This window comes from Mercurialis annua, linkage group LG3 (assembly GCF_937616625.2).
Source record: "Mercurialis annua linkage group LG3, ddMerAnnu1.2, whole genome shotgun sequence".
Lineage (NCBI taxonomy): Eukaryota > Viridiplantae > Streptophyta > Magnoliopsida > Malpighiales > Euphorbiaceae > Mercurialis > Mercurialis annua.
In genome coordinates, this window is record NC_065572.1 from 75,842,728 (window position 1) to 75,869,675 (window position 26,948).

At 31.3% G+C, this 26,948-nt stretch overlaps 3 protein-coding genes across 4 annotated transcripts; 2 read left to right on the forward strand and 1 right to left on the reverse strand.

The window, feature by feature from the left end:
- The first annotated feature begins 4,561 nt into the window (after window positions 1-4,561).
- On the forward strand, window positions 4,562-7,199 carry LOC126675387 (F-box protein PP2-A13-like). Its single transcript, XM_050370025.2, has 3 exons — window positions 4,562-5,099; window positions 5,179-5,297; window positions 6,578-7,199. Exons 1-3 carry the CDS (start codon window positions 4,791-4,793, stop codon window positions 6,987-6,989), a joined length of 840 nt encoding a protein of 279 aa, XP_050225982.1. The 5' UTR covers window positions 4,562-4,790; the 3' UTR covers window positions 6,990-7,199.
- Window positions 7,200-8,082: 883 nt separating this feature from the next.
- LOC126671031 (F-box protein At4g00755-like) lies at window positions 8,083-11,509 on the forward strand. Its single transcript, XM_050364722.2, has 6 exons — window positions 8,083-8,299; window positions 8,404-8,532; window positions 8,844-9,257; window positions 9,362-9,540; window positions 10,225-10,343; window positions 11,094-11,509. Exons 2-6 carry the CDS (start codon window positions 8,406-8,408, stop codon window positions 11,392-11,394), a joined length of 1,140 nt encoding a protein of 379 aa, XP_050220679.1. The 5' UTR covers window positions 8,083-8,299; window positions 8,404-8,405; the 3' UTR covers window positions 11,395-11,509.
- Window positions 11,510-11,648: 139 nt separating this feature from the next.
- On the reverse strand, window positions 11,649-18,518 carry LOC126671030 (probable transcriptional regulator SLK2). 2 transcript variants are annotated; one of them, XM_050364719.2, is made up of 10 exons: window positions 18,418-18,518; window positions 16,592-17,822; window positions 16,267-16,398; window positions 15,937-15,985; window positions 14,246-14,460; window positions 14,094-14,162; window positions 13,896-13,996; window positions 13,388-13,481; window positions 13,231-13,300; window positions 11,649-12,737 (listed from the first exon to the last, which is right to left on the reverse strand). In XM_050364719.2, the coding sequence occupies exons 2-10, from the start codon at window positions 17,513-17,515 to the stop codon at window positions 11,854-11,856; spliced, it is 2,538 nt and encodes an 845-aa protein (XP_050220676.1). In that variant the 5' UTR covers window positions 17,516-17,822; window positions 18,418-18,518; the 3' UTR covers window positions 11,649-11,853. The 2 variants fall into 2 exon arrangements, with proteins under 2 accessions (XP_050220676.1, XP_050220678.1); XM_050364721.2 differs by having other exon boundaries at window positions 16,592-17,568; window positions 18,418-18,515.
- Window positions 18,519-26,948: the final 8,430 nt, after the last annotated feature.

The window sequence follows — 26,948 nt, forward strand, 5'->3', positions numbered from 1 at the left end:
CAGCTAGTCGTTTCTTTTTTTGAGGAAATTACATTTTTTTTATATCCAATGAATTAATCAACCTATAAATTTAAAGTAAACAATAAATTGATAAAATATAATATAATTTAGTTTTTCAAATAATTTCCATAATAAAAACATTTTTATTTTAAAAAAAATAAAGTTTAAAAAGTTCATAATTTTTTCTGCTAATGGTATAAAAATGATAAAATTGGACAATGTAATTTTTTAAAAAATATGCACTTTTCTCTAATTACAGACTTAATTATCAGAAAATAAGTGAAAGAGCTATAATATATGTTATTTTATGAATAATTTTTTATCTTTTCTATTTCGTACTTCGATATAATTAACACAAATTATAAAAATAAAGGACTAAATTAATATAATTTTTTATTCATAATATATTTATCAAAAATTTATATCAACTTTAAATATACTAATTTATTTTACCTTTCAAAAGGCGTTAATGCAAATAAAAGACATTCTATGACTAAATTTTACGATTTGATGGTCTTCGTAATAAAAAAGATATCTGGCAATAAATTTGCATTCCTTTGAATAAATCATGATTTTTATTGTGGGATTCCGATCAATATATGTATGCACTAAAACTAGTTAAATAAATGTGACATATGTCTCATTTCATATTTTTCATTTAAGAAGTTCATATTATGCTTTTGGTGCCATTTTTTAAATTTTAACGTAATTTACAAAACAACCGCTAATACGAGTAAAATAAAAAAAAATCAACTATTGTCTTTCTAACTCGTATAAAAGTCATATACCACTTCTTAAACATGACATGAAGAATATTATTTCTTATTAATCGTAATTATTGTGACGGTAAATAGTATAGCTGAATTTTGTCTCTTTAAAATGGATAAATAATACTATTCTTCTCTCTGTTTTTCCATTATTTTTTTAGTTGTATTTTCAAACAAGTGATCATAATTCGTAGCCCTTATCTTTATTTCTATACGTCCACAATAGTAATTACTGGCCTACTTAAACATGAAATTAATTATTAGTCAAACCGAATTATGCCGTGCTTGATGGGGTATGTATGGATATAATTCGGTTCATTCGTTCCCACTCCATAGCATGTTCTGTCTTGCCATGTCTAATTAATCAAGGCTAACGTGTACATACTCTAATTAATTGATCAAGGATAACGTATTAATATTAATAGCATATAAATTATGATTCACATTTCAATCAAAATATAATTAATTGTGAATGTTGATATATTTAGGGTTAATCTCAATAAAATACCAAACGTTTGCGAGTTTTGTCAGTTATAACCAAATCTTTCGAAATTGTCTAGTTTAGCCATTTTTGGGATATTTAGAACCTTTTCTAGCCATTCGCAAAAAAAAGTCACAAAATTGTCATTCGTTAATGGGCTAAACTAGCTGATTTTGATTGATTATGTTAAAAAAAGAGGAATTTGCACAAAACACTCCTTTTTTTAACTTATTTGTTCTAAATACCTCAATTTCAAAAATTTACTTTTTTACTCTATTTTTCTATTATTTTTAGTTGTACCTCAATTAGCAAAATAACTTATTTGTATTTTTACCCTCCTTCTTTTAAACACATGCATATCTCATTTTCCTTTTTTTTCTCTCTCATTTTTCTCTTTCCTCTTTCTTCTTTCTTTTTTCGTTTTTTTCTTCTCTCTCCTTTTCTCTCTCCTTTTTCTCTTTCTTCCTTCTCATTTTTTTTCTCTCACTTCTTTTTATCTCTCTTTTTCTCTCTCTTCTTCTTCTTCTTCTTCTTCTTTCCTCTACAACTTTTTTTTCTTCGTTTTTCTTAAATCTGCTTTTTCTATTTTCCACATTATACAAATGAACTCCAAGACAAAAAAATTTGAATAAAAAAGAGTTTAAGAGATAATATGATGGTGATAGATGAGAAAGTTCTTCTTCTTCTACTTTTTTCTTTCTATGTTGTTTTAAATTATTTTAGCATCGTTTTTTAGAATTTTTTACAACTTTTTTTTAAAAAATCGTAATGTTCTTCATTAATGATATTTTGACCTGGTTTTCAAATGTTTTAAATTAATTTTAGAAATTGTTTGAAACTGTTTTCTCGAAACTGTTTTATACTGTTCGAAACCTTTGTAAACGGTTTGAAACTGTTTTATACTGTTTGAAACTGTTATTTTTTAAACTGTTTGAAAGTGTTTTTTAGAAACTGTTTTAGACTGCTTGAGATCTTTGGAAACGGTTTGCAACTGTTTGAAACCTTTGTAAACGGTTTGAAACTGTTTTTTTGAAACTGTTATTTTTTTATGTAAACGGTTTGAAACTGTTTGATACTATTTGAAACTGTTATTTTATAAACTATTGAAAATTATTTTTTAGAATCTGTTTTAGACAGTTTGAGACCTTTGTAAACGGTTTGAAACTGTTTTATACTGTTCGAAACTGTTTTTTGAAACTGTTTGAAACTGTTATTTTTTAGACTGTTTAAAAGCGTTTTTTAGAAACTGTTTTAGACTGTTTGAAACCTTTGTAAACGGTTTGAAATCGTAATTGAAACTGTACTTGAAACCGTTTGAATCTTTTTTAATAGATTTTTAATGAGAACAAATAAATTAATAATTTACAGTTTTCTTTGTTTTTTAAGAAAGTTATGATCGTTAGATTTGAATTCGAAGTGAAATTTGAAGCTATTTGATTAGGAATTAAAAATTCGAGCGGATCGAAATTAAATTTGAAAGTCACAATAAATTTTTAAAAAGTAATGATAGAATTAGAAAAATCAATTTGTTGAATTGTTATGAGCTGAAGATTTTAAATTGAATTGTTGATTTGTTATTTTTGTTTTCTCTTTAAATGAGCCGAGAAGAGAAGAAGAAGAAGAAGAAGAAGAAACTTTAAATAAAGTGTGTTAGGTATAAGTGGAGTATAAAAAATAAAGAGCAGAGTAAAAAAATAAATGGTTGACACGTTTGGGGTATGTAAATCAAGTTAGAATTTTAGGGTTACTAAATGCTAATATTTTTCTAATCTAGGTAATTAGCTAATTCTCTCTTAAAAAAATGTTTCAAATATTCCATATCAATCAAAATCGGCTAGTTTAGCCCATTCACGAATGATAAAAAATTTGATTTTTTTCGCAAATGGTTAAAAAGGTTCTAAATATCCCAAAATTGGCTAAACTAGACAATTTTGAAAGGTTTGGTTATAACTGACAGAATTCTCAAACGTTTGGTATTTTATTGAAATTAACCCATATATTTAAAACAAAGTCTGCAAGCCTAAGAAGACATTCTTACTAATTTATTTAAAGAAATGAAGATAATAGAGGATTCAGTAAAATCTATTAAAATCTTGGTATGCAACAACTATGTATGATTTCATAATTATTCCTATTGACAATGGAGAATATGATCCAGCAACATCTTAGACCTACGCAATATTAAACCACAAAGTTGAGACTAATTAAATACAATTGTTTTATCTTTAAGTCGCATGCCATGCCATGCCATGTGAAAATACTAGTTTCTCTCTAGACCAATAATTAAGTCAGCAGACATATGTTCTTTTTTGTCATACAGAGAAAAACCTTACATTTATAGAAGAAATAAAATAAACATGCATTTAATTCTTGAATTATCAAAAGAAATTAATTAGTTAATTGTTAAATTGACATATCAACTATACCCGAACAACAAGATTTTCATCTTGGAAGTTTTTCTCCTCTCATCTCATCCAAATTATATAATATGAAGAAAAAAAACACTAATATATACTTTATTGTAACACACTCTGAATTTTAATGAGCTTAAATTTTCATTAAAACATTTAGCCAATTAGTTGATTTATCCATAAAAAATGTATACTATTACATTTCACACTTCACATTTCCAATAATATATGAAGTTGTATTCTATAACACTTTCTAACCCATCATATAATGTTTTTTTTTTGTCATAGGCAAAACTTATAATAATTTTCCACAAGCCACATAATCGTAGGTATGGAAATGACAAAACTAAGAAAAATGATTTTATCTATTACTAAGTAGAATATTTATAAAAAAAAAAACAAATTGACAGTGTGATTCATCAATTATACGACTTATGATAAGCAATAAATAAAAACAAAGAAAGTTTAACTAATGAAAATAAAATATAAATTAGTATTTTATATCATTTTTTATGATAAATTTGTCTATATTAAAAGATGTTTATAAAAAAAATTGTATTTAAATGATAACATAATTCGATAGACAATTTTTCAATTTTAATGTTTTTTTTTTAAATTATGGACTAGCTTTTATCGTAAAATTAAGTTAAGGGACTAAAATATATTTTATTTTTATTAATTAAATCATTATGTATCTACTCGTTAGATATAATTATAAAGACTCGTAAAAGTGACAAATTAAATTAAATTGTTAAAATTAAGTTTTAAAGATATTTGTAATTAGTTATAATTAGAAATAGATAAAATAATTTAAAGTATAGGAAATTCTTATTCCATGCCCACTCATCTATACAAATTAACAACAGCATTGATGGGTAAAGAATTGGTTGTGGAAGCAAAATAAGAATATAAAATTGCACTTTTTAACTTTTTAAAAAATTTGAGTTGTTCTTCTACATACTTATCTTCCTCCAACTCCCCTTGCGTTGCGCACATTCTTGGCAAACAAAATGCTGAAACCTTCCTCTATCTCTCCTCCTCTTTTCCATAAATTCTATCACCTTCTTTTTTACCTTTGAAACTTTTCAAAGTTAATTAACTAAACTTTGATTCTTCATCATCTTCCTATATATGGGGGCTGCTTTTTCTGGTTTTGGTGGAGAATTGTCTTCTTCAGATCAGCCTAGTCTAGGTGACGTGCCTGAAAGTTGCATCTCCTCAATTCTGATGTACTTGGACCCGCCGGAGATATGTAAACTCGCCAGCTTGAACCGGACCTTCCATGCTGCTTCTTTAGCTGACTTTGTTTGGGAAACCAAGTTGCCCTGTAACTACAAGTTTCTGGTTCAAAAAGTTTTGCAACAAAGTCCTCAGCTTTTAAGCAAGAAACTTATTTATTCCAAACTCTGTCGACCTAATTGCTTTGATGGTGGCACCAAGGTACTTTTTTCTATTAGACTCAATATATAGAAAACTTAAGCTACAATTAATTATGCATTTTCTTTTAAATGTTTGACAGCAAGTTTGGTTGGATAAAAGTAGTGGCAAGATGTGTATCTGTATATCATATAAGGCTTTGAGAATCACAGGGATAGATGATCGGAGATATTGGAATCATTTGTCGTCGGAGGAATCCAGGTAACACTGTTAATTAATTGGAGGATCTCTTTAATTAGGTGCCTCTAATTCCTTGGAGTTTGGATGTCATCTTTAATCCTGACTGTGACTTACAAATATATCTCATCCTTATAAATATTTGAGATATTTCTGAAGGTTTCATTTTTGTGTTTCTTTCTCATCAATTCTACAATACTTTTAGTTTCATAGATAAGTAAAATAAATAAATAACTATCAAGTGATGAATATTTAACTTTAGAATTAACTCTTTATCAATTAGATCAAATAAATCAATCATTTTGGAAATACTTGTAGGGACTAATTGACCAAAATTTTGAGTTGATTGTAAAAGAAATTTAAAATATGAAAGGATTAATTGATAAATGATGAGTTAATTGTCAACAGTTTCTTAAACATTCCAACTGTGTAACATTTTTTTAAAACAGTCCAATAATTTACATTAGTGAATGGTAAAAGTTTCTTGAATTGTGGCTTTAACCAAAAAATAACTACAATGATAAATCTTTTCAATCAGGGCCAGAACTAGAATTTGATTAAAAAAAGGTGTGGGGGGTGTGGGGACTTTTTTTTCTTTCAAAAGTACATGGAGTTGAAAAATAAAACATGAGGATTTAAATGTAAACAATAATTACTATCAATTTCTGAAATTAGAGAAAAACTATTATTTTTTAAAATTTTAAAATTCACCATTTCCCTCCTGATAAAAATTATTATATAACTGTATTTCCCTTACAATTTTCAGCTATCTATTATTTAAATTGTTAGAAGACAGACAATAATTTTTTAAAATATATATAAAAAATAACATTAACCTAATCTAGGCAGATTTTTAAATGTAATAATGTTAAAAGTTTGGCCACTGAAATTATAATTTAAAGATGTAAGATATGAATGAATTATCACAAATAATATGAACGAAAAATTAATTAAAATATGGGGTTGTACAAAGTATAAACAACTTTTGGAGGGCTATAATTGTTTTTCCACAAAATTACCTATAATTGATTTTGCAATTATAAAACCCCACGTTGTCTAAGAAAAGAGACAAACAAACAAAAACGAGTTTGTGTTAGTATTTATTTAGTAAAATATCTTGTAATTGGATAGGGAGATGCATTATTCGATATTTTATATTTTTGGATATTTTGTATTAACCAAAATAATCTTCTCCGGTCATCCTCAGACCAAAAAAGTTGTCATCTTACACATAAGCAATGATAGGTACAATATTGTATATCTTGTTGAACATTATGAAATTGACCCAAACAATTCTTGTATAGGTTCCAAACAATTGCATACCTTCAACAAATATGGTGGTTTGAAGTAGTTGGAGAATTGGAGTTTGAATTCTCACCGGGGACATACAGCTTCTTCTTCAGAATCCAATTAGGCAAACCATCCAAAAGATTCGGACGGCGAGTTTGCAACAACGAGCAAGTTCATGGATGGAACATCAAACCCGTTCGGTTTCAGCTATCCGCATCCAACGGTCAACGCGCCTCATCGGAATGTTACTTGCATGAGCAACCAGATTGGGTGTACTACAAAGTTGGAGATTTTACGGTTGACAACAAGAAGACACACATCAAGATGAAATTTTCTATGACTCAAATTGATTGTACGCACACAAAAGGTGGGGTGTGCCTCGACTCTGTGTTCATATGGCCTACTCAGTTTAAGCTCCAATTTTAACACTAAATTTACATGGCTATCAAGGATAGCTAGTGTAAATGTTGTTAACTAACGCCACAGAAATCATTAATTTAGAACTAAATGTTGTTAACTAGGTTTGCATAAGAATATTTGGTTGAGTAAAGAAATATAGGTGTGAATCTTTTTATAAATGTGTAGCAACATGTTTGTTGGAATTGTACAAATTCATTGGTGTATTTTGTTTGGTTTTGGTTGATCGCAATAATGTATTTTGTTTTGCTCTTATAAAATCCTGAATTCATTGGAAGAAAAAAGAAGGTTAATGGGGTCATATGATTAGTTGCATGAGTGAGAGCGGCAGTTGCTCTGTTTAGTCCTATCTTTGTTGGCATTCTTATCTGCAAATCCCATTGTTTTGGTCTATTTTCTATCACTTCACCATACAATTAGTGAATCATACTTACTATTCAAATACACTCAGTGACTCAATTCACCAACAACAAGGATGTTCCACCCACCTGTGTCTGTGCCAACAGCAATTGGGTAGGCAATCCCCTTGAGTTGTATATTAGTGAAACCCAAACTTGCTCTTAATCATATGCTAATTTCATAGTATTATCATATAATTTCAAAATATCAATTCTACACAAGATTATTACAGTGAATATTAATTTTTACATGTCTCACTCTTCATCCACCATAATTAATCACATTTACTGATGAACATATTTATATGATATCGATAAAAAAAACTCCTTTCATAATTGATAAATTTATTTGGCTAATAAATATTTAAAAATTAAATTTTTTTAATTAAAATTATACTTAATAACTATTATATTTTAATAATTCATTCACCATTACAGTACTCTTTTATTAAATAATAATCTAACGATTCATAAATTGTGTATAAACCCACCTCTAATATTAAAAATCATTAGTTATTATTATTAAATCTATAATTAATATAATTTAGTTTCCTAAAATTAATTACTATTTTAGATATTTATTATTTAATTAACTAAAGGTTTGAAAATAAACATAACTTCCAATTTAAAATAGAAAAAGACGAATTTCTAAATAATTTTGTACTGATATTTCCACAGGGCTTGGATTGCGCATTTGGGTCTCTTTGGAATAAATAATAAATGAATTAGATAAATACATAATCAGCACTTCAAAAGTCTTAATTGATTTTAGAAAAAAGAGCAGAAGATGTTGGCATTAGCAGAGTTGGATTAAAGAATCTGGAGTCTGTTCTTTATTATTATTATTACTATTATTATTATGAAATATAGTCCGTATTTGTGTTGATGCTGCTCCAAACCTTCTAACGCGCCTCCATAAAGGTTCCATTTTTTTATTTTTATTTTATGATTTTACCCATTTGATCGCATTATTATTTACAACTTAGAACTACTTTGGATTGATTTGAAGATATGATTTTGAGCAGTAATGGGAAGTGGCGGAGATTTTGTAGAATGGCTTGGAGAGGACATGTCTATTAAGGTTTTTTTGCATCTGGAAGACCCTTCTCATCTTGCCCGTGTTTCTGCAGTTTCCACTGCCTGGCGCAATTTCGGTATTTCCAAAAATTCAATCGTTCTATCATTCTGTAGTTTGGTATATATGCAATTCTTTGTTTGTTCATCTACTTATTTTAATTGGATACTTCTTTTTTCACCATCTTCAATTCCCATCAAATTCTTGATGCTTTGATGATCTCCTGTATGCTATGATGCACGCAAACAGAACGCTGAAAATTATAACATTATAGAATATTTTACAAGTTTTTTCAGAAATGGAAATGGAAATGGGACGCTGAAATATAAGACTCTATGAGTTTTTTGTATGTGTTCCCTTCATAATGATAGCTTTTATCATGTTCTGCAGTGATTGCGAATGGCCTTTTTAAGCAGCTATGCTTGAAATTGTTGCCGGAGATGCGTAGTATTGTTGATTTTGTCGAGGTCAAAAATATGATTGATCCTGTCAGAGGCGGAGGCAGCAATTGCTTAAAGCTCGACTATCTTACAAGGAATCATAGAGTATTTTCTCAGTTAACTAGGGGGCTTAGCCCTGTTTTGCAAAATGATTGCATATCAGAAGCCATTAGTGCTTCGAGCACTGATAATTTTCCTGTAGAAAGCATCTGGAACACTTTGGAACCACATGATAGAGTTGAACAGGGAGCTTCATACTGGTCAAGTAAAGGGCAAAGTCACACTACAGCTCCTGAAACGTTAGTGTACAAGTTGAGTGCTAATTTATGTCTTGTAACTGAAATCCATATTCAACCGTTTCAAGGTTAAGTCTGGCTGCTTATGCTTTTGTATGCTGACATTCTTTATTCTCCAAGTTCTTTTATTCACAAGAAAAATACCTGACAGTGGCTTATGTTTGTATATCAGCATACTTCCAGTATGACTTCCCCATATACTCATCTAAGTCTGTCCGGTTTAAACTGGGCCATGCCAAATTTCCACTACAAATAGAGAATGGTGCCACTGTCAATTCTCTTTCCAACTACAATTCAACCGGTAGCGAGTTTGTCTGGACCTACACTTCGCCAGAATATCCTATGATTCAGGTAAAAAAACACTCTTTTCAATTGTAGTTCGAGGTGGATGTCTGAAGGGCTTTTCATTGCTTCTTTTCAGCTCAAGACATTTATTATGCTTGAGCTGGCTCCATACATCATTCACTAGTCAAAGCTCTTATTATTATATGTTTATTAATTCTGATGATCTTGAAATTGTTAATACTTATGCAAATAGTGATGGAGATGGGAAAACGCAATTGATAGCTTATTTATGATATCAAATGAGTTTTGTATTTGCAAATGTCGTTATGAATATAAAATTTGCTGTTTATATTAAAAACTGTCCTTTTGAACAATTATTAGAGCATCTATAGTAGTACTTATAGTTTTGAAGTGAATTTTTTTAAACAAACAGCATCTACAAAGATAGATTAATTGCATTAGAATTTGCACTTGTCAACTAAAAATAAGATAAATAGAGCCAAATTCATACTAAAACTTCATTCTTTATTTTCTGTGTCAATTATAAAAGGTTTATTGGAGTCATAGTCTGAGATAAATATAAACTACTTGCAACTAAGAGTTTGAGTCAGTTAAAGAGTTTTTTTTGGAGATGCTCTTAATTTAAATTATGAATTCTATTCGGCAGTGTATGTACTAATGCTGCTTGATCTTTTCTGCCTTTTGGGTTTTGAATGTCAAAAATTTGAAAGATTCGAATGAAATTTACAGGAAAACTGCTTGCAAAAGTTCAAGTTACCAGAACCTGTTCTCTGTGTAGGAGGGATTCTGCAGGTTGAGCTACTGGGCAGAGTTCAGAGACAAGAAATGGATGGACTATACTATATCTGGTCTCTTTCTTACGCTCTTTTGTATTGCTTGTTATATTTGTCTTTTCTTAGATAAATATGTGTAAATTTCTTATATATTTTCATTAAGGGCGTATGCATATGTGCACAAGTAATATTAGGCCTCCCGAGTTAGGATATCCTCACTAGTTCCAGTATGCATGGTTAGGTGAAATCCGAAGAGGGTATTGTACCCGTCAAATGTGTTCCACTCAGATGATAATTATATTATTATATATATAGCAGCTCTTTTTCGCATTTATATTTTAAAGTTTTTTCAAGTGTCGACACAGATACAGTTTGTTGTATCAATAGTTTGGATTTATGGAAACTGCATGGTTTTTTGCTTTACATGCTGATTAAGTTGTAAGAAAAGAGAAAGCGGAGGTTCTACAACAATAGGTTCAGAATATCTTAATTGCCAACTAGCCTTTGACAGCATAATTGACATAAGAGTTTTCTAACTCCTCTTTGCTTTGTTGGCTTCTCTCCCTCTCCGCGTTTCAATGGCTAGTAATTCTGATATGCTCGAGATGCTAAGAACCAGAATGGTTGCAAATTCATATGAAGCTGGAACATGGACTTATGTAATTTAGACATTAATTACTTCAACTAATTTGCTAAGCTTGGGATAAGATTCCAGAGTGGATGTTGATAGATGCATACCCGTGTTGACTGTCACTTTATGATTGCATACTATTTATACCAATATCTGCCTTCTGATATGATGACATTGAATTTGTTTTGATGCAGCATCTCCCATGTCCAGGCTGTGGGACGGCCCCTTATGCGTCCATTTGATGTGGAAATAGTTGATCCAGCAGGAAAATGTGCCTTGAAGTATTGCCCTCAAAGAGAAGGCAGCATGTTGACCAATGGTCTAGCTAAGGGTAAGAAAGGTGGAACATCTCGCTTGCACGCATTTACTGTGAGATTGATGGAGAGAGGCATAAGGGGATGGGAAAATATGATTCTCAATAGGCTGCTCCGCATTGGACCAGTTGATGAGAATGATTTAGATGATGAGCATTTGGATGAACATCCCTTGCCGTAGCCTGTTTGTATCCTAAATGGCCATCATCTGCTCTGGCACCAGTGTAATTGATGTTGTAGTAAGAACCTTTTCATTTATCAGTTGAATTATGCTACATATATGTTTTATCCAGTTAGATACTCTTGTCAATCTCCCAATTTTATATAGCTAGAAAAAATGTATTTTCTGGCAAGATCTGTAATGACTAGCATTAAAGTCCAAGAGAAAGACTAATAAAAGATGTTTTTGACACAGGAGCTGTGTAAGACTCAGTATTGCAATAATAACTCATAAAAATATGATATTAGGTGTTCCAGATATTGTCCGGTAGATTACACTTGCAAGACTTAACAGAGACGATACGGAAAAAAAGTGATGTGAAGCAAAAACAAAGGAAACCTAAGTACCTATAGAAATTCCATAATTAGAAAGGCAAAGGCGGGTAGGGCTACTTAATATTCTGTACAAATTCCATGTTAGTCATGCCTTCCAGCCATAACCCATGTTATCATCAAGGTCACCACTGTTAAAAAGGCCATTTTCAGTGAACTCGTGAGCAATATCTGAAACTATGTCGTCCTGCAAATGGAGATTCTGAGCCAAATCTGTCACTTTCTGATTAAACCCACTATTTCCAGCAGCTGCCGAAGAATCGTTTGAAGTAGCTTTAAAACTGTTGCTCCTGCTTGGTGCATGTCCTGACATAGCAGGTGAAGGTGCAGAGTTGCTTCCAAAACATACTCCATTCCTTCCCATACTGACACTCCCATTCTGTCCAGAAAGAGAATGCTGCTGCACACCTCCCCCGCTGTTATTAGACATTTCTTGCAGCAGTTGCTGGATCATCTGCTGGTGCAACGCTTGGTTGCCAGGAGATGACTGTGAATGGTTCTGCTGCAGCAAGTTATTACCACTCAAGGTTCGGTGTTGCTGTTGTGGCTGCTGGGGAGTAATTTGTGAACTTGAAAAACCACTTGCAGGTAAGTTCTGTAATGATCCCGGGACAAATGCACCAGGCCCTTGGAAGTTTGAAGATGGACTCTGGCTAGAATTATTAAAAGGCGATCCACCCTCTTGTTGATGTGAGCTCGAGTTTGAATTCATGGAGTTTTGCCTTATGAGGAGATTCTGATAGTTTGTCAGTGCCAAAGCAGCCTGAGCTGAACCACTTAAAGCCCCTCGGCCAGCCATTGAGGGGTTGTTGCCCACATGATTGTTTATTCCAGGATGTAATGCCATAAGCTTGTTGAGGGTGTTCCTGTCAGTTGGCAAGCCTTGTACATTTGCTAGTTGCTCCATTTCCTGCATCTTTTGCATCTGGAGCTTGCCTAGAGAGGAATGCCGAGGATAATTTTTCAAGCCCTCTGCAGGTAAAAGTTCATCAGGATCTCAATAAACATAGTGCCAGATTACAATATTGTAATCAACAAAAAAAAAGTAGAATTGTAACTTTTTAATGGACCATCTACAAACTTGAAGAGAGAAAGATGAAAAGAAAAGCAAAACAATGTTGCAGTCGCATGGATCATAAAGAACGACTTAAATTCCTCAGACAGGAGGTAGTCATAATAGTATATCCATAGTAATCAATATGGCTAAAAAATTATCCCTTTTTAATCTTTGGCTATATATAAAAGGCACTTCTTGGATGAAGATGCAAGCAAACTTCCAGATATTTTACTTTCATTTTCCTCAAGTTTAACTTAACTAATAAGGACCTCGACATTATAAAAAATATTGTAGAATAAACACAAAGCTCAATCTGTCATAGACAACTAAAAAGTGATAGATTGTAAAGTATTCACAAAGCACAAGCAGCTGCTAATAAGTACATGAAGCCGGCGAACAATTTATTACCTATAGGCCCAGCTTTGTGCTCCCGGCAGAAATCAATCAAATCCTTCATGCTGTTGACAACCTCAGAAATCTATCAAAAATTGAAGTGAGCAACTACCAGAAGCAATCAACAAAATCATATATGAAAACTGAAATTTAAATTTAGAAAGAATTATACCTGCAAACACCTTACATATCTTTTGGAGAAACCCAAATCATTTAGAGACTGTAACTCTAAAGTTTTTGCAAGCTGACGCCCAGCAGTCAGGACCCTTGAAAACAATACACATTGAGTCAGCATCGACTATCAACCCTACTTGTACTGCAATGATAATCTAGTCCTTAGAAGACCAAAGACTAAGGCTTATTCAGCATAACCTTTCATCTAGAAAAAACACATGCTGGATGCAATTATCAGAACTGAAATGCAAACTGTGACCTTATCACTCAGATCTTACTCTAAAGAAAAAATAGCTTCCAAAGATCATTGGAAGTGGGGTCATGTGGCTTTCATTTCCTAGTATACAAGACTCAGGAGTTGGATCTTTTGTTCCCTGGCTTTCACGAATTCATTCTCAGGGCAGAAAAAACCATTTAAAGAATTAATGTATTCCAGCCCAAAAGCAATGCATAAACAACACATAATCACAGAAAGAAAGGAAACAATCAATTTATCGATTTCTTACATGTTGCTGTTTGTTTGCAGGTCCTGCTGAGAGACCCCATCAGCGCCACTTTCAGCAATTGTGCTCTGGCACTTTTGTGCCACCTGAACAAGCTGATTAACCTGCAAAGGTAGAATCAGAGTATATATTTAAAATTTCTTAGCCAAAAGAGATGATGTTTATTTATTTATTTATAAATTAAAGAAATTATTTGTTTACCTGGGGTGCAACCACCCTTCGCGGGAGAAGTTCTTCATGACGACGTGCACAGAATTCCCATGACAGAATCTAAAATCCACATATATGTAAGCAGGTGGTGTCAATGTACCTAATACCAAGTACTGAATTGCACATGAAATAAAACTTCTGACCTTCAAGTCATGGGTGAATATGATACGGAGCTGACCCTCGCGAACAACACGAAGTTGCTCATACACGCTCTCTTGCACTGCTTTGCCATACTCGAGCATCATTACTCCAGATGGAAATCTACATTCACGTGGCAAGTCCAAAAACAAAAGCTCATCAATGACACCACTTCCAAATTTGATCTCATCCAGTCTTGGAAGTACTTCAAAAGTGGCCTCTGTAGCAGGAAACCAATCCAATCATTTACATCTCTAAAAGAACAAGCAAAAAACTTGTAAAGGTATGAACCATTGAGTTCCACCATTAACATGAGCAACAGGAGGTTGAAGATGAAGCAACAAAATGTTATGATAGCTGTAAGCTGTCATAATAAATTCCTATCTTTTAGCTTATGTCTTTAGTTATTCTACTAATTAGCAAATAAATATAAGTCTGAGACTTATTCAGGAAGTAGTTTTATTTATTTCTTATTTAGTGATAGTTTATGTTTTATAATAGGATTCTTCTAAATACCTATTCTAATTAGGACTATTTTAGATTACCTATTACAATCATGAAAGGATTCTACTCTATTTAAAGAGATGGAGTTTGGAATAAGAAAGCAATGAATAATTTCAATTAAAGTTTTGAAAAGAGAAGTCTCTTTTTAATTAATAATAATAGGTCGCTCGAAGAAAGGAGGAAACAAAGGAAATCTAGTATATTTCTCGGCGAACAGACCCGTGACGAGATCCTATTTGCGGGACCATAACACAAAACCTGAGAGAAGTGCAAACAACCGTACAGATATATGGCTTTTAAGTCATTACCGATCTACATCAGTGAAGTATCTCTTCATTTTAAGATAACTTTCCTTTTCACAAAGGAGAGAAGTAAGCCTATGCCTATGCTTTTCAATAATCCTGCTCCTAGCAACCTATATTCACTTTCCCTAGTCCACTACACCCTACCCCATATCAATATTATTTGATTCGAATTAAACATTCCAGGTTGAGGTGAGTAGACTAACCTGCCGCCTAGGATAACCAGAATTTTAACAAAAGAGTGTAATATTCTCAGAAAACCCAAATGAGGGCAGATGAAAGGAAAGTTGTTGACTACCTAAATTTTATATAGGTGGGTCTACCATATTTACCATTGCAAAAATTAAAATTCTACAAATACTGAAACTTATCAGAATTTGAAATGCGCTCAAGTAAATGCAGACTAGTACTTGTTGGACTAAAATATAAAACAAAATATTAAGATATACAAAATAATTCATCAAAAAAAAAAAGATATACAAAATATAATTCTGAGTCACTTCCCGGCATTCTTTTCTTTCTCTTCTTTAAAAAATATTTCTAAAGCATATGCCTGAAAACATTATTTTGTTCAAAATCAAAACACTTTTCAAATTGAAAACTGATTGTAGATATTTTCTTTAATTGAGTACAAAAAAACAAACAGTTAACCTTCACAAGTTCTACTAAAACATTTCAGAAGGTAAACAAACAAATTTCTGCATGAAAGAAAGGCATGCTCTAGCCTTTATGAAGCCAAGGACCTATATATTCTGTTCTCTAAAAATAGCACTGCAATCAGTGTGCAGTTATCATGGTCAGTCATCACACAAAAAAATTTGAGTATAACACTTTGGTGGTAATTACTTGAAGTACAAAATCAAAAAAGATATAATTTAAAAATTTCTTACCAAATCCTCTTCCAGACTTAGAGCCGCAAATATCGCACTGCCATGCCTCCTGAAAATTAAACAGGGAAAAGAAAATGCAGTTTCAAACCATTGTAGTGTTCAAAACTGTGTTGTGTAAATAATATGAAAAATAACATAAATTACTCCACGCACACATATATAAAAATATGAATAGCTGAAGCAACTAAGTGTATCAATCAGTGTAAAATGGAAAATCAACTTGCACACATACCTGCACAGACCATTACAAAGTACAACATTATAATAGAAAAGACTATCATTCTATTGCAAAAGGACAGGAAAAATAAAATAAGAGCACAGAAACACTACCATAGCTGCCTGAGGGAAAACACCAAGTGCATGATGCCCAACATTGTCGTATAACGACAAGCACCATCGCTTCTTCGCCCGAGGTGAGTAATATTCAGCCACAAATTTTCTCCAATAGGCAATAGCATTCTCCTGTCAAAACAAAGAAAAACTAACACGATCATATGCATGTTTGAATCAAAGAAGCTGCTTAGTGCAATTCAAAATTGTTATGGAAGCATGTGAACAAATACGAGTATTTAGACACGAAATACATATAACACCACTCGAGAGAGTAATAAAAAGAACAACCACTATATGTAATAACATGAAAGTACGAACTTACAGCTGGTCGTTGTCGTTGATGGTACAGATATTGCATCAACCGGCGGGCACATATGCCTCCATCATAAGGGCGCTTTAAGGCTGATACTGGCTGCATGGCCTGCTGTTGCATTTGCTGCCTCAATTGCATCTGCTGCTGCTGCTGCTGTTGCAATTGGGCTCTCTGTAATGGTGGCATAGACTGGAAAATTTGCTGCTGTTGCCTCAGTCTCTGTTGCTGAAGCAATGTCTGTAGCTGCGGACCTCTGCCCGGCAACTGCATGGAATCCTGTCTCTGAAGCAGTTGCTGCAGCACTTGCTGCTGCAGAATATCTTCTTGTTTGATATCTAATCTGGGTTTCTTTTGCACGTGGGAAAGATTATTTGTGTCCTGTAAGAAAGTTCCAGGGACTCGTGGACCCATCGGAAGAGAAGTTTGAGCAGTTTGTGAGGTAGGCAGCGACATAGCACTTGTTGCCCCCTGTTGATGCTGAGCATGCTGGATTTGCTGTGTGCTTGGGTCTTGATGATTGCCCTGCTGTACTACAGAGGATCCATCAACAGCTGATGAGCCTGAAATGCTGATATTATTGGATGTAAACGACATAGGAGATGCTGGCAGACGCATGTATGACTCGGTATTTATGCTGGCACTTCTCTGCAAATGGGGACCTCCGGAAAGTGCTGAATTTGCATCTGTCACCAGAGAACTTGCCCCGACACTTGGTCCAGAATTTGCCACGCTGTTCAAAACGGCATTATTCATGTCACCAGAAACCGGACCCCGATTGGGACGCCCAGTTCCGGGAATTGAATTGGATGAGTTACCAAACGATGAGGTTAAGTGAGAGTTAACTACAGTCTGAGACTGCCCATCCCCCTGGAAGAAAATTCCTGAACTTGAGGAAGATTGGGCTAACCCTCCAGCCACACGAGAAGGTGCCATGGTAGGCACCGCTCCTGGGTGGCCAGAGTCTATGTAGCTCTCGAGAGCCAGGCCTGACCAGTATTGTCAATGATAAATATTCAAAACTCACTTAATTTCTTGAAAAACTGAAGTCCATTATAGACATTTGAAACCAAAAACACTACACAAAATACAATATGCACACAATATCCCCACTTGTCACCAGCCAAAGAGAAAACAAGAAATCTGAGTCCTTGTACAAATAGTGTCACTGATCAAGGAGATTCTTGTTGGGAATGCAATAATTAGTGATCTGTTAGAACTGTCGACAATTTGTTGTAGGGATCTAATAAAATGTTCAATAAAACAAACCAAAAAATAGCATCAGCCACAGAAAAGCCACATACTAAAATACAATATTTAACTCAAGTATTTAAAAATCAAGAAAAGTATAACTGATATTAGACCTCTAAAGCATAGGAAAAAAAAATCTTCCAACTTGTCCCTAATCAAAACCCTAACTCTCAGCTAAGAAACAAAATACAGCAGACTAACTGATAACGCAAAAGCCCAAGATTATATAGCATTAAAAAGGCGCAAACAACTAAAATATCACCAAAAAAAAGTGCTAACAACAACTAATCAAAGCTTGAACAAAAGTTAATCAAACACATTGAATATGAGAGAGTGCGTAAATAAAACTCAAATCAAAACTGATATAGTTAAAAAAATCCCAAATTAATCAAGATTTTGGCATGAATTCAACACTTCAATTGTAAATTCAACTGAAAGATCAACAGGAAAGGTAATGGTAAAAGATTACTATGAGCTGAGTTAAGTATGCACCAGAGATGGATCAAAAATAGCATAAAACGCCAAAATAAAAGAAATTATAAAGAAAAGCTCAAATCAATTCCAAGCAAATATAATGAACTACTAACCTTGAAAGAGCGAGCTGTATAAAAAGCGTTACTTTTTATTTTATTTTTATTGTCGAAAACGAAAAATCAGAGAAAAAAGATGGTCGATAAGAGGCCGCTTTATATACCTAGCGGGAATTGCAGGAAGACTGACCGGCTGCACTAGTAAACCAGCTGATGTCTTACCGGCTGTGTCCGGTTACATCTCATACACGTGTTGATTGTGCTGTCGTCTTACCTAGTCGGTGATGGATCGCGCGGTGACGACGAGAGCTCGTATTTGACGTGGAGGGCTGTGATTGAGTTAAGTGAAATGGATGGGCAGCTCTATTCGGGCAATTATTCACTACTGCAATACTGCTCTTGCTTTTGCAATTTTTCATTGACACGTACGATATGCGAGACTATTTTTGAATATAATATGGACATATAAAAATGTTTGTGGACGTGTCAAGTGATGAAGGAGGGGTTATTTTGCCTGTCAAGTGTGTGGATACAGAGCATCATAGCTTAATGTTTACTAAACACGGTTAAAGAATACGGATAGACTCTCTCAAGTCTCAACAAAGTAGGGATTAGACGTTCCTGTTTTCCTTTTCTAAAATCATCAAAAAAAATTAATCTATTTAAGACTTAATTATAGAAACATATTTCAATTTTTAATTTTTTAGTATAATTTAAAATTTAAAAAATTAATTTATTTATTAATTTACAGTCTCAACAGTAGATATTTGTTAAAAAAAAATCAATTATGTCATTTATGTTTAGAAGTAAAAGGCATAATGAACTTTTTCCACTCTAATTTATACAGTTCAAAATTTAAAACTTAAAAAATACACTAAAATTGATAATTTTAAAAGTTCTGACCATATTTAAAAATGAAAATCGTCCAACTAGCTTACATAAATTGTAGTACAAGATAATATAAATAACCGTTTAATTTTCGTGTTCGTGTTGACACAATTAATAAATGAGTCATATTTTTGTAATAGGTCGTATTCGTGTGGGCGGTAATCGATCCACTATATTAAACGTGTTGTATAAGATAGACACACGTAATCTGTTGGATTTTTGTGTTGTATCGACATTGACACGGTTAATAATGGATTATATTTCATGAGATATGATTAACAAAAGAATTGTATTTGTATATATAGATAATAATTGTGATCGTATATAAATTGACACAGCATGAATATAACTCTCTAATCCTTTTTTTTTTATAATAGAGGAAGGGGTAGCGTTTGTGGGCTGAAATGAACCCACGATTTCATCATTTTTCTATCCAGCGCTTATACCATTTGAGATACAGCTCGTTGGTACTCCATAATCCGTTTTGACACCCTTTGCAATGTGTAAGTTACATAAGTGATCGTTAATTGCACATTGAACTATGACATTTATATTTTCAATAGATATTCACATATAACAAAAAAAACTTTAGATTTAAAAATAATTAATTAATCTAAGAAATATAACAAATTATAAAAGTATTCTAACAAGCAAACAGTATATAAAACTAAAACATAAGAATAAATAATAAAAAAAATACAGAAAGATGTCCATGAAATTGAAAATAAAAAGTAAAGTACAAAAGAACTAACAACAAAATTTAACATTGTAAAAATATTAAATTGTCACCATTAAAGATAATAAACAATCGCCATAATATTGCAAGAAAACAAATAGTAACAAATTAAAAATATTAAAAATTTGAAGGAAAAAAAAACTAGCAAAAAGTATTTGTAAAGAAAGAACATACATATTTAATAAGAAACAAAAAATACAAACTGTGAAAAAAATAAGAAATACTAAAAGTTTTTAAATTGTAGGGATTGGGATTTACGTAAATTCATTTGAACTTGAAAAGGTCATGTTCACGATTTACACCGTTCATAACGGTGTAGATTAATCTAATTAAAATTGTACTTTTTTTATCTACATTGCTCATTTTATAATTAATGGTGTAGACCGTAAACATTACCCTCTCAAGTTCAAAATGAAATTGAGAGAATCCCAATCCAAATTGTAGAATGTATTTTTACCGAAAGTTCACTCTATATCTTAAGCTTGGGGGAAAATATTATGTATTAATTGTGTATGTTTTGTTCGTCTTGTTCGAATTAAATTCGACTCTTAACATTTATATTATACTAGCGAGGTACCCTTGCTTCGCTTCGGGATTGGATCAGTTTAATTTTTTTTTTTGACAATCGAATAATTTTTCATTAATAATAAAGAGCAGTTACAGGTGTAAGAATTCAGAAAAGGTATAACCGTTTTTAATGACCTGACATGGAACAAGAAATAAACCTTGATTCGCAGATCGCCTTACAAAACAAAATCAAAATTACATAACCGCTCTAATACAATAAGATCCAATCCTTTTCTGTCTAACAGAAGACTCACAAACTCTTCATAAAAAACAACAAATATTTCATATAGAAAGAACAGCAAAACTTTCAAAAAAGAAAGACAATCGCTGTAAAATAGTTATAAAAAAAACTAATATAACCTATAACGATTTCATCTTCAATCTTGAAAGGGTTTGATCCATCTCTGATTTTTTATTTGTATAATATCTATTGAAATTGATGCGCTTTTAAATTCAAAAATATAAATTATATACATGCTAATTGTTTAAAAATATCATGGTTGTTTCGATATTTAAAATTGAATGTACGCACGTTTTAAGTTTATTTTAACATTAAAATTGATATTGACTGTATAAAAATTAAATTTTGTAAAATATATTAAGTGTCCACAAGTTTTGTAATATAATCAATTAATAATATAAAAAAATTATTTAAAAGCCTTATGATGTTGAAGTAAAACATTTCAAATAATTAACTAAATATCAATGCGTTGTGCAATTCAATTATTTTTAGTTTTTTACTGTTATAAATTTTTAAACTGTAAATTTTAGATGTCTTACAGATTTAGATTAACATAAACAAATTGATAATTAAAAAAATTAGCAAAAGATGTCAACTTGTTTTTTGATAAATTCAATGATTCAAATTTTAAAGTTCATAAATTTGATACATTTTAAAAATTAGCAATTTATTAAAAATTTGCATAGAAATTTTATTTGATGCATTGTTTAAGAGGGTTTATTTTATTATAGAAATGGTATTGACACTTTAAATTAAATCATTAATTATTGTTTTTGTTTTTTCTATATTCAAAATTTTAAATCTAGTTCAAATTATTCTTTGTATTGTTGTCAGCCGAATATCAATACTCTGTAATGTATTTTCTTTTCGCCAACTGAACTAAATTAATAAGTCACATAAAAATTAAACATAACATGAAGATAAAAAAATAGTTCGTTCAATTAAATTAAGGTTGCAACTTGATGATTTTATACACGATCAATTTTATGTTTAAGCATTTTACACACGATAAATCCAAAGCCAACGAACCCAAAACGTGATGAATGTTTAGAAATTCCAATCAACAAAATAACATTATTTAATTTGATATCTTGAGAAAGCATGTCGGTTTTTAGTTAAATTCACTCTATTCACCGATTTTTATCTCAAAATATTTTTATGTACTTTTTAACCCTTTATGCTTTTTTTTTATATATAGGGAAGGAGATGAGTAGTCTCCAAACAATTTGCTTACACTGCTTCTTTAAGAAGCAAAAAATAATTTAAATAATTTAGCATAAGAAAGAAATATTTTTTGGAGGCTACATTGTTTTTTGGAGAAGTAAATTTTCTATTTAATTTAATTGTGGTGAAAAATAAATTTTCCAGCTAAATTTTTAAAAAACATCTGGCACTAATCCAATGAGTATGATGGGTCTACTGTAAATAATAAGTCTAATATGGATTCTTTAAAATCAAGAAAAAATATTTAACTAATTGTAACAATGAAAGAAAGAGTTAATGATTTCCATGTGATAACATAAAATAGGAAAAAAAAATTCAAAATACAATGGCTTTATTGAAATTTAATAATAGAACATGGGTCTTTTTAATATTAACATGAGGAAGTTACTATAAAGGACAAAAGAAGTATACATTTGTTGTTAGTAATCTTGTAATAATGGGAAAGAGTTGTGTTTAAATAAAATTGAGCCCAAAAACACTGTTTAATGAACAGTGATTTTTGGGTTGGCTTAATACATTATTTAACCTCTAAATTTTCATGTTATCTATAAACTAAATTTTTGTTTCATTGGACATTTTAACTATTTTTGTTCTATTTAACCCTTAAACTTTATCATTTTGTTCAATGCGACCGCTAAATTATTTTTTTGTTCCATTGGACCTCTTAACTATTTTTTTTTCTATTTGACCTCTCAAACTATACTATTTGTTCTATTTAACCCCTCAACTAAATGTTTTCCGCAATTAATATCTAAACTACTTTTTTACTCATTTAACCTCTCACACAATGTATTAATTTAAAAAAAATTAAATATATTTCATACATTTAAACTAAAGAGCGATATATTTTATAAATTTTTTAAAAATCTATTGAAGAATTAATTGCTTTAAAATCATATATTTTAGCGTGTTTTACAATTTAAACACAAACTTAGAAGATTCGTAATTGATTTGAAAAGTTTGAAATTGCAAAAAATTAAAAGTTGGTATTTTAAAATTTCTAAAATTAGAAATTCAAGTTATATTTATGAATCACACTAAAATTTATAGTTTTTTTAAACAATTAAATATTTATTTAATATTATCAAAGTATAATAAATTTATATATTTTATAAATATCGTTAAGCAAAAGATACAAACTCCTTTTATCATTGTTGAAATGTAAAAAAATATTTACATGTTCAAGAAATAATATCATTTAATTATTTGATCAACTTTAATTTTTTTATTTATTTCTACCATTTTCTTTTTAATTTATACTGTCGTTAACAATTTACGAAAATATTATTAAAATGATATATTTTTTAAAAAATCACATGTCATTGTATATAAATTAATTTATATGCTTTTAAGCATTTATTCTAAATATGATATGGTTGAAAAAGTTGTATTTTTTAAGAGGTTAAATGGGTAACAAATAAAAATTTAAATGTGGAATAGGCAAAAAGAATAATTAAGGGGTTAAATATAACAGAAAAAAAAGTTAGAAAGTCTAATGGAACACGAAATTAGTTCAAAGGTCATAAAGAACAAAATGGTAAAATTTAGGGGTTAAATAGAACAATGAAAATAGTTAAAAGGCTCAATAGAACAAAAAATTAGTTTAGAGGTCGTATGGAATAAAGTGGTAAAGTTTAGGGGTTAAATAATGTATTAAGCCCTTTATACTATGATTGTATATAAATTAATTTATATGCTTTTAAGCATTTATTCTAAATATAATATGGTCGAAAAAGTTGTATTTTTAGGAGGTTAAATGGGTAAAAATTAAAAATTTAAATGTGCAATAGGCAAAAAAATAGTTAAGGGGTTAAATATAACAAATTTATATGCTTTTAAGCATTTATTCTAAATATAATATGGTTGGAAAAGTTGTATTTTTTAGGAGGTTAAATGGGTAAAAATTTAAAATTTAAAATGTGCAATAGGCAAAAAGAATAGTTAAGGGGTTAAATATAACCAAAAAAATAGTTAAAAGGTCTAATGGAACATGAAATTAGTTGAAAGGTTATAAAGAAAAAAATGGTAAATTTTAGGGGTTCAATAGAATAATGAAAATAGTTAATAAGCTCAATAAAATAAAAAATTAGTTTAGAAATCGTATGGAATAAAATGATAAAGTTTAGGGATTAAATAATGTATTTAGCCAAAAAGTCCACTTTTATACTAGATATATAGATTTTGGTATCATTTCAATCATAAAAAAACGTGTCAAATAATTTTGAATAAAAACACTACAAGTTTAGTAATTTGACTTATTTTATTCTATGAATTGGAATGAGAGAAGATATTTTGAGCATATATAAAAATTAAAATAGAGGTGGTAGAAAACTATTAAAAAATTTAAAATCGAAAGGATAAAATATATCAGAACACTAAATTGAAAAGATGTTTTTGTTTTAAGTCATAAGTTTAATCATGTTTGATCATTTGTATAAAATTAAAAATTTAATCATGTTTGATCATTTGTATAAAATTAAAAAGAATGATTTTTTTTATAGAATTGTATATTAAAATAATAAAAATAATTTAAATTAAAAGTATTATTCATAAACTATTTTTTCCGGTCCATAACGTTTGTCATTTAAAAAATAATTGGTCTATAATATTTATCATATTAAAATTTTAAAAAAATATTAATTGTTATTTTATAAATTTGTCCCTAATAATAAATAACTTAGGTATTTGATAAACTTGTCTCGTCTAAAATATGGCAAATTAGGGATGGCAATGGGGAGGAGATTCTCCGTTCCCCGTGGGGACCCGCCCCTAATGGGGCGGGGAATCCCCACCAATTACCCCCATGGGTACGGGGATGGGGGAAAATCATTCCCCAACCACGGAGATGGGGAGGGGACGGGGAGTATAGTCCCCACCCCATGGGGATCCACATCCCCGTCCCCATGGGGATCCGATTTATATTTATGTATATTTATATTATATTATAAGTTTTAGTATGTTATTTATAATTTTAAATAATTTAATATAATTTTTTTTATTAGTTTCTATTTAATTATAAATATATAATATTATAAAAGGTAATAATATTTTCTATAATGATTTATTTTTCAAATATCTTATGAAAATAATAAAATTATTTATAAATTATATTTAATTGTATGGGGAACGGGGATTCCCATGGGGATGGGGAATCCATGGAGATGGGGACGGGGATGATTTTATCCCCATTAATTAAATGGGGACGGGGATGAGAATTCCCATAGACGCGGGGATGGGGATGGGGATGGCTTCCCCGTCCCCACCCCGCCCCATTGCCATCCCTATGGCAAATGATGAATAAGAAAAAAAAAAGAGTAGTGAATTATGGTAAAATTTGGTCCACATGCAATAGCACAAAATCCTATGTTGGCCTTTGCATTGACTAATGCATTGCAGGCGTCCGATAAAGCAGTAACCTTCCAAATACAGCAACGGTGGCCATATTTAATAATTTCTCATGAGACACTTTCTTTTCAATCTCATTCCCACGTTTGAATTGTAATTTGATTGGTCTCGTAACTTCTAATATGTAATTTTGTTAATGATAAAATTAAACTTGCTTATTGCGCGAATGAATGATTATTGATGCATCTACATCTACTACTACTAATTAGCAGATTGGTGTGTTTGTTGCGCAAAATCAGGTGGCATGGACAATTCCGGAGCAATCAAAAGCAGGAACTAACTGTAAACACAGAGTGATTTGTGAAAGTTTTTTTGAATTCTACTGATATGGCAGTTAAGATATTACAAAGATATGATAAGATTGATCTAACTACGTTATTGGTTTAACACGCCCCCGCAAGATTGAGGCTCCGTTGGAGACTCCGATCTTGGAGCGAAGAGTTGTAAAATGCTGTCGACTTAAGGCTTTGGTAAGCACATCTGCAAGTTGATCCTTTGTGGATATATGATGAACTTTGAGATTACCACTGGTGACGCATTCTCGAACGAAATGATAGTCAAGAGAAATATGTTTCATTCTTGAATGAAAGACAGGATTAGCACAAAGATACGTGGCACCAGTATTGTCACAAAATAGAGATGGAGGCTTAGACAAGTGAACTCCCAACTCTTGTAGTAGATTTTGTATCCATAAAATGTCAGCAGCAGTATTGGCAATTGCTTTGTATTCAGCTTCTGACGATGATCGAGAGACTGATTTTTGACGACATGATTTCCAGGAAATTGCATTGGATCCGAGATAGATAAGATAAGCTGTAGTAGACCGACCATCGTCACGATTACCTCCCCAATCAGAGTCACTAAAGGCCTTTAATTGTAAAGGAGAATCTTTACGCAAAAAGAGACCATGAAAAATGGTGTTCTTTAAATAACGAAGAACCCGTTTCAAAGCTGTCCAATGCAATTCAGTAGGAGAATGCATATATTGTGATAGACGATTAACAGCAAAAGATACATCAGGACGAGTTAAAGATAAATATTGAAGTCCACCCACCAATTTCCTATAAGGAGTTGGATCAATAGGAGCAGAACCATCTTTAAGTAACAAGGGAGATGTAGAACACATGGGAGTAAGAACTTCTTTGGCTCCATCCATAGAAAATGATTCCAGTAGATTAGCAATATGCCTATGTTGAGACAGGAACAGACCTGTTGGTGTGTGAATCACTTCAATACCCAAGAACTGATGCAAAGTGCCAAGGTCTTTTAAGGAGAATCTGCAGCTTAGTTGCTTCACAAAAGTTTCCAGAAATTTGTCATTGTTACTTGTGAGAACAATATCATCAACATAAACTAGGAAATAAAGACAAATGCCGTTCTTGTTATAGATAAACAAAGAAGAGTCAGCCACTGAATTCTGAAAACCGAATTGAAGAAGGAAACCTTTGAGTTCTTGATACCAAGCTCGAGGGGCCTGTTTTAAGCCATAGATAGCTTTCTTTAGCTTACACACATGATTGGGCATTG

Coding starts and splice junctions, on each gene's coding strand:
- LOC126675387 (XM_050370025.2), top strand. CDS start 4,791: ATGGGGGCTGCTTTTTCTGGTTTTGGTGGAGAATTGTCTTCTTCAGAT. Junction 5,100..5,178: donor GCTTTGATGGTGGCACCAAG/GTACTTTTTTCT, acceptor AATGTTTGACAG/CAAGTTTGGTTGGATAAAAG. Junction 5,298..6,577: donor TTGTCGTCGGAGGAATCCAG/GTAACACTGTTA, acceptor ATTCTTGTATAG/GTTCCAAACAATTGCATACC.
- LOC126671030 (XM_050364719.2), bottom strand. CDS start 17,515: ATGGCACCTTCTCGTGTGGCTGGAGGGTTAGCCCAATCTTCCTCAAGT. Junction 13,997..14,093: donor GAAGGGTGGTTGCACCCCAG/GTAAACAAATAA, acceptor CTACCTTTGCAG/GTTAATCAGCTTGTTCAGGT. Junction 13,482..13,895: donor CTGCAAACAAACAGCAACAT/GTAAGAAATCGA, acceptor ATTGTTTTCAAG/GGTCCTGACTGCTGGGCGTC.
- LOC126671031 (XM_050364722.2), top strand. CDS start 8,406: ATGGGAAGTGGCGGAGATTTTGTAGAATGGCTTGGAGAGGACATGTCT. Junction 9,258..9,361: donor CCATATTCAACCGTTTCAAG/GTTAAGTCTGGC, acceptor TTTGTATATCAG/CATACTTCCAGTATGACTTC. Junction 10,344..11,093: donor GATGGACTATACTATATCTG/GTCTCTTTCTTA, acceptor GTTTTGATGCAG/CATCTCCCATGTCCAGGCTG.